The sequence below is a fragment of the Chenopodium album genome, chromosome 5 (genome assembly GCF_948465745.1).
Source record: "Chenopodium album chromosome 5, dcCheAlbu1.1, whole genome shotgun sequence".
Classification (NCBI taxonomy): Eukaryota; Viridiplantae; Streptophyta; class Magnoliopsida; order Caryophyllales; family Amaranthaceae; genus Chenopodium; species Chenopodium album.
The window spans coordinates 61,758,795-61,766,406 of record NC_137838.1 but is presented as its reverse complement, the minus strand read 5'-3'; the positions used below and the strand labels follow the sequence as shown (position 1 = coordinate 61,766,406).

General features: G+C 34.3%; 1 protein-coding gene across 1 annotated transcript; it reads left to right on the top strand.

The window, feature by feature from the left end:
- Positions 1-2,022: 2,022 nt before the first annotated feature.
- Positions 2,023-7,305, top strand: LOC145632149 (DEAD-box ATP-dependent RNA helicase 27-like). The gene is made up of 13 exons (XM_081684445.1): positions 2,023-2,125; positions 2,308-2,573; positions 3,238-3,423; positions 3,586-3,771; positions 4,396-4,479; positions 5,200-5,241; positions 5,356-5,427; positions 5,528-5,827; positions 5,946-5,984; positions 6,072-6,176; positions 6,446-6,514; positions 6,589-6,714; positions 6,939-7,305. The coding sequence occupies exons 2-13, from the start codon at positions 2,331-2,333 to the stop codon at positions 7,107-7,109; spliced, it is 1,623 nt and encodes a 540-aa protein (XP_081540571.1). The 5' UTR covers positions 2,023-2,125; positions 2,308-2,330; the 3' UTR covers positions 7,110-7,305.
- Positions 7,306-7,612: the final 307 nt, after the last annotated feature.

The following is a 7,612-nucleotide window of genomic DNA, read 5'->3' as shown; positions in this document are numbered from 1 at the left end:
GATCAGCTCGTTAAATTAAATTTCAAGTCGAGCCACGTCGATCACAAGCTGCTCGTTTAAAGGCTTCGGTCTCTTGAATTTCAAACTTTTGTTGATTATATTTTCTTTTCTTTATTTAAAATTTTCCTACTAAAGTGTATTAATTTAAATTTATTAAGTATTTCTCGTCAAAAAAAAAAATTTATTAAGTATTAAGATAATCTTTTGTTTTTAAAGATAGAATAACACAAAAAATCTGAATTTCTTATACAATTATTGAGTTTCAAGCTAATTTGAGCAAGCACGAGCCAATTCAAGTCGAGCTTTGACCGAGTCGAGTGCGGGTTGCTCGCATACTGATCAGCTCAATAGCATCCCTAATTTCAACTATGGACAATTTATTTTTAATAATCCCAATTAAGGATTATTATAGTAATCCCAACTTTGCCAATAGTTTGCCTCCAATTTTCACTTAAGTTTTGTGTTTACACTTTTCATGCATATTTTAAGATATTATTTGAAAAGCTTGAAACACTCTTGAGAAATAGTTCGTTAGTTTTGACAACTGTTTGTACACACACTATATAGCGATTTGTACTGTCTCTTACTTCTGCTTTGTAAGAAAGCATATCAAGGGAATCTGAGTGTTTGTATTGAATTACTAAGGGGCTAGTGATTGTGTAGTGTTTGTGAGTTCAATTGCGAGTGACACCTAGAGTTAAGGGCTTGTTCTCTTCAGCTTAATTTCAGTTCAGCTCCAATCATCAGTTCAGCTCCAGTCAGTTCAGTTCAGTTCAGCTCCTAATTTTCTTCTCTCATAAAATATTCGTTTCAGCTCTATTCAGTTTAGTTTAGTTCAACTCTATTTAGTTTCAGCTCAGTTTAGTAAATTAGACTAGGTCCTAAGTGTTGGGATTGTTTAGCTTGAGTTAAGCGAGCCATCATCGTATCTGCTTTTGTTATATGAGTAAGGTCCTGTTCACTTCACCTTAAAAAAAAAATAATAATATTCAATAAAAAATAATTTCAGTTTAGTAAAATTAATTTCAGTTATGTAAAAATAAGTCCAATTGAGCAAAAATAATTTCAGTTCAGCAAAAAATAATTTTAGTTCAATAAAATTAATTTTAGTTCAGTAAAAATATTTGAGTCCTGAAAAATTAATTTCAGGTCAGTAAAAATAATTATAGTTCAGCAAAAATAAGGTGAAATGAACGGGGCCTAATTAGGGTAGGTAGGACGTAGGCTCTCGGTTGAGCTGAATCTAAGAAAATCTATGTGTTCTTATTGTTTCTTGCACTGTTTCTATTTTCATTTAGCATGAACTACCTTCTACTGATTCACATTTAATTTATTCGAGAATTTTTTTTAATAAATTCATCACTGTTTTACGTACTCAATTCAATCCTCTTTTGGAAACCAGTTGCTCTTTTAGTTTCATTGTACTCCCTCCGTCCTTAAAAAAAAGACCCTTTTGGAGAGTTTTCACGGGTATTAAGAAACTTAAGTTGGAAGCACAAGTGTATATGAGAAATCTAATAAAAGTACATTGAAAATGGTAACTTACATGAGATTTGCAAAAAAGTAGAGAGAGAAAGTAATAAAAGCATATGGAAAAGACAAAATTTACATAGGGAAGTTAATTTTGCACAAGTATTTAAATGCAAATGGAATGAACATTTTGGAACTAAAATTTGGCTAAAAGGGTCGTTCTTTTAAGCACGGAGGGAGTATAATTTTTACATGTATGAAAATGGATATAAATCTATTTTAACGCGTTTTGAAAACCGTGAAAATTTGAAGTATCAAGTAAAACATTATAGTAACGTTTTTAAAGGGTGTAGATATAGGGTCTGTTCTTTTCAGATTATTTTCAGTTTAGTTCCAATAAAATCAGTTTAGTTTAATTTTTAATTTCCCTCTCTAATAAAATATTGAGTTCTGTTCAGTTCAATTCAGCCCAGTTCAGTTCAACTCAGCCCAGTTCAGTCAATCATAGCAAGCCCATAGATTACCCAAAACTAAAAAACCAAACCCTAATTATTTAGACCTAGCATCCAGGCCCTTCAACGTCCCTCCCTCACTCCAACAAGCAGCAGAAATTTTTTTTGTGAGCTTTCTATCCTCCATTGAAGCATCTTACAAGGTCGAACAACAATTTCAAAATACGCTGTTAATCGTTAATTTGATTCAAATTCGTGTTCTTTATGGGATTATCGAACTATTGCTAATATAATTACTAAAAGATTATAACTTTGCGCTAAAATTTTATGTTCATATTCTTAATCGAGTAGAATTTGATTCTAATTTGGTTGCTATTTGTTGCAGGAATTTCTTAAAATTACCCTACAATGGTAGGACGAAAACGGCCGTGCGCCGACGAATTGAGGGCTGAAAGTGATGAAGAAGAAGTACAAGCAGAAAAAGTGGAAGAAGAGGAGAGAGAAAACAATGGCAGTGAAGTTGAGAAGAAAAAGAAGAAGAAAAAGAGTAGTGGGATTGGAATTATGAGTGATCAATCTTTCTTTGCTTTACCAGTTTCTGAGCCTACTAAAAATGCTATTAAGGATATTGGGTTCTCCAACATGACCCAGGTTCTCTTCTTATTAATTCATTTTTGAATGTTATTGATTGATTTTGTAAGGTTTTAAGCTAATTTATATGATTTTAATTACAAAAAATATAGTCTAATTGGATTTAAATTGAAGTACATGTGATTTTAATTAGAGTAAATGGATTATTTTTGTGGATGGTTCTGGAATTTTATGCCGGAAAGGGGTTGTGTAATATAAATAATTTAAATAACGATAATTGGAGACTGGAGTCTTGATGATGAACATAAAACTTAGAGTGATGATGTAGATTGAATGAGGACATGGATTTCATCCTTTTAAGTTGTCTAACACGGAGAAAGAACGGTGGATATGGTTTATAAAATGCGCGGCAATGTTTGCATTATAGCTAGCTATTGTTAAAGTGAAGCGCGATATGCTTGAATGAACGAAATTGTCCCTTTATTGAGGGATAGTTATTGGCAAGTAGCACTGAAGTTATCTAACCGATTCTGAAATTCCTTGCTTGTATAAGCTTGCATTTTAGTAGTAGACTGTGATAAGTTGGAGAACATTCTGTGAATTGGTCAGCGAATACCCTTAGAAATTTAGAATCCTATAATGCAACTTATGCAAGTTCAATTGATTGCAGTTTGAATTTAATATTCTCGGTTAGCTTATGCTATTTGCTTTACTATGATTACAGATTCAAGCTAGAGCTATACCTCCTCTCTTGGAAGGCAAAGATGTGCTGGGAGCTGCGAGGACTGGTTCCGGAAAGACCCTTGCTTTTCTTATTCCAGCCGTGGAATTGTTGCACCAGACTCGTTTTACTCCTCGTAATGGTGTTGGCGTTGTTGTTATTTGTCCAACAAGGGAGCTTGCTATTCAGGTAAATCTCTATCCCTCTTTCTATTGACTGCAGCTCATTTTCTTTTCCCCTTTTTTAAGTGATGGTCTGTAGTTTACGTCGATGTAGGACTTGCTTTCATTTGTTTGCTCTGCTTTTAACCCTCTTGGGCTGTTCAGTTAACTTGTTGTCTCAATGATGCAGTCACACGCTGTTGCTAAAGACCTTCTGAAGCATCATTCACAAACCCTTGGCTTGGTGATTGGTGGTGCAGGCCGAAGGGGAGAAGCAGAACGACTTGCCAAAGGTGTTAATCTTTTAGTGGCAACTCCCGGACGACTTCTTGACCATCTTCAAAATACTAAGGGGTTCATATTCAAAAACTTGAAGGTGATTTATAGCATTCATATCAAATATACATGAAAAATTGGCTTTTGTGTAGTACTTCATACTTTTTTCTGTGATCTGATGACCTGATCTTGATTTGATTTTTATATTTTACCGAACCTTGACCTTATTTGTACGCTATTTCTTGAGAAAAAATTCATCAAATAATTAATTTGTAATTTCCATGTATAGATTTTTATATTTTTTAGTAAAATTTACGGATCAAAGATATTTTGCAATAACTAAAGGCAACTAAACAGGTATGGTCTGATTTGATCAATTTTTAAATAAGCAAATATATGTTGAAGTAAGGTGAATTGAGCATAGCCTAAGTGAATGCAATTCTGTACATCACTGTTATATTTAAGGACATTTGATGTTGATGTAATGTAGTAAAGAATATTCACTTAACCTAGTAATCAATTCTCGGTGTTCATATTTGCTGAATGCATTCAAAGTCATTGTGTAAGCTGAGTTATAATTTGGGGATTTCCTTACATTCCTATCCAGATCTTGAAACTGTTGGAAAGTAATCTGCTAATATACCCTTAAAAGCATCTCTTTAGTATCTATAATTATGCTCGTCTTTACTAGGGTATTGACATCTTTAATATTTTATGCTTGCAGTGCTTGGTGATTGATGAAGCTGACAGGATTCTGGAAGCTAATTTTGAAGAAGAAATGAGGCAGATCATAAAGCTTTTGCCAAAGGTCAGAAATTTGCTTTTAATATTTCATTCGCAGTTGATACTCCCTGTGTCCTCAAACAAGTTATATATAAAATTAGCTGTTTGTAGATATATACTGACAATGTGCTTATGTGCATGAAGGGAGAAAATTAATATTCATGTCATTTATGTCTGTTGCAAATTTGATATTATGAAAAGTATGATAGTTTGTGGTGCTTGTAGCATTTTGGAAGATGGAAAGCTGGTACTTTATATACAGATGTTTACCTTTATATATTTGATGGTTATGATATGCGTAGCCCCAAGGGCTAATTATGAGCATCGTATATATTTCTTATTGTTGAGTTTAAGAATATGTGACAAAATCACACATTGTTTTAAATGTTAATTTTAATCATAATAATTTTACTTTTATCTTCTTATAGCTAGCCCTTATTGCTGTATATATCATTTTCCTTGATATAATGTCAAGGTATTTTTTTTGAAATCCATAAGTATATTTATTTTGTTTTGGAAGTTATTGTTTCCATTTAGTATGAACAGTTGATATGATTGAGCTTGAGTTTTATAGTGTTTGGGATGGATTATCTTTTTGTGATGTTTTAGTGCCTTTTGATACTGGTTTTCCACTTTGTTGTTCCTGGAATCTTATGTGTTATGCCAAATTTTTGCTCTTTTCTATCTTACTTAAGGCTGAAGTTTCTGAAATTAATTTTTTGATTGAAAATTTTCTATCATACAGGAACGTCAAACAGCTCTTTTTTCAGCAACTCAAACCCAGAAGGTAGCTCCCAATTCTTTGTAATTTTTGCCTTCTGTTCAGGATAAAGGGGCAGGGTTAAGGGGGGAGAGGGGTGTTGGGTTACTGAGTAAGTGATATTAAATTTTTGTTACGTAGGTGGAGGACCTTGCACGCTTGTCGTTCCAGTCTACTCCTATCTACATTGATGTTGATGAGGGCAGGAGAAGGGTAAGTGAACTGGTTATTGATGGTGCATCTATTCCATTATTTGTATTTGTGATCATTGGTTTTTTATAAAGAATAATTTATTGGATGCTGGTTATCATAGGTTACCAACGAAGGACTACAGCAGGGTTATTGTGTTATTCCCAGTGATAAGAGACTTATCCTTCTCTATTCGTTTCTGAAGAGGAATCTGAATAAGAAAGTCATGGTCTTCTTTTCTTCCTGCAACTCAGTGAAATTCCATTCAGAACTCTTCAGATATATTCAGATAGACTGTTTAGATATCCATGGGAAACAAAAGCAGACCAAGAGGACAACAACATTTTTTGACTTTTGCAAAGCAGAAAAAGGCATACTTTTGTGCACTGACGTTGCAGCTCGTGGACTTGATATTCCTGCTGTGGTTAGTGTCTTATATCCTGTTCTTACATGAATTACTGCAATCTCTTCAGACTAAAAGGTTTTGGCTTAGCAACAGCACTTACAGATGAGCGGTCTTTTATTTTCTTGGCTTTTTGTAGGATTGGATTGTGCAGTATGATCCTCCAGATGACCCAAAGGTATTTGAATTTGCTGACTTGAGCTCCTCCCCCCATTGAATAGCTAGCTTCATGCTATCTGGTTAGCTGATATGTTGTCCCTTTCAGGAATATATTCATAGGGTTGGACGAACAGCTCGTGGGGAAGGTGCAAAGGGTAATGCTTTGCTTTTCCTGATTCCGGAAGAGTTGCAGTTCCTTAGTTATTTGAAGGTATGAATATATCCGACAAGCAATAATTAAAGTATCTATGATGAAAGTGAAGTCAGATGAATCATGAATCCTTGTGAGATGATTTGGAAATGAACCCCGGAGAGCCTTTCTTAAGTATTTATTATACTGAGTGCTGACTGCAAACGTGGAACAGAAAGCTTAGTTTTGTTAAGTTCTTGGTTGTGCTAGCCTGCTAGGTAGACCCATTTGTTTGTTCTTGTGTATGCTGCCCCCTTATATCAAGCTCAATATGTAAAATTTTAATGCAGAGTGAGAAGGTTCCTGTGAAGGAGTATGATTTTGATACAAAGAAGCTGGCAAATGTGCAGTCGCATCTGGTACTGAATCTTCCTATTTCTGTTATTTTTGTTTCCAATTATAAAAGCACCACCTTACATTATGGAATTTGCAGGAGAAATTGGTTACAAATAATTATTACTTGAACAAGTCAGCTAAAGATGCATACAGAGCCTACATATTGTCATATAACTCGCATTCCATGAAAGATGTGTTCAACGTACACCAACTCGATCTACAGGTAATATTTTTTCCTTCTGTATTGTTTAGCATGGGGGTTGAATGGTTGATTCTTTAATAAAGACACGCTCTTATGTCAGTTAAAGGTATTTCATTACGGATGATAAGATATGAATTAAAGCTAATGCTAACTGTTTGTAAGATAATACGGCTCAATTTTCCTATAGATAGATCCTATAGCTATTATCTATCATTCTGAGGTAATGTGTTTCTTCACTTGTGCAGGCGGTAGCTACTTCATTCTGCTTTTCTTGCCCACCAAAGGTAGATATCAAACTAGACAGCAATGCTTCAAAGTTTAGGAAGAAGAGCCGTAAAATTGAAGGGAGGTTTAATGAAAGCAATCCTTATGGGAAGCGAGGTGGAGATGATACTAGGCAATTTGTTAGGTATTAGAAAACTTTCATAACAGAATTTGTTTGAGTTTTTTTACTAATTACTTTGAAGATGTGTCATGTTGGCAATTTTGAGTCTTCTGCGTATAGTCTGTAACATTTCTACAGTAGCTAATACTGATCTTGGACATTGAACACCAAGTGTTATTTTTTATCCGTGAAAGAAGCTTAATTGAATTATTTACATATGTGAAGAACTTTGTATTGCAATATCTTGATATTTGAATTTTTGTTTTAGTTTGAACTTTCGGCAAATTGTTCTAGACATTAATGACTCTCTTGCTTAAGCTTCTTCTTTGTCATTCTCCTAATTTCTCTGTTGGTTACCATTTTCATCTTGCCGAGGATAGAGTGTATGTGAAGAGAACAAAACCAACTTTAAAGAGAGAATGTTCAACTTTTTGATTGACGTAAAAAAAACTCTCGACTCTTTCTCTCTCTAACCCCCAGTCTTATCCTCCACCGCCCCGCCGCTTCCACCTTATCTCAGCCCCTGTCGTTGGC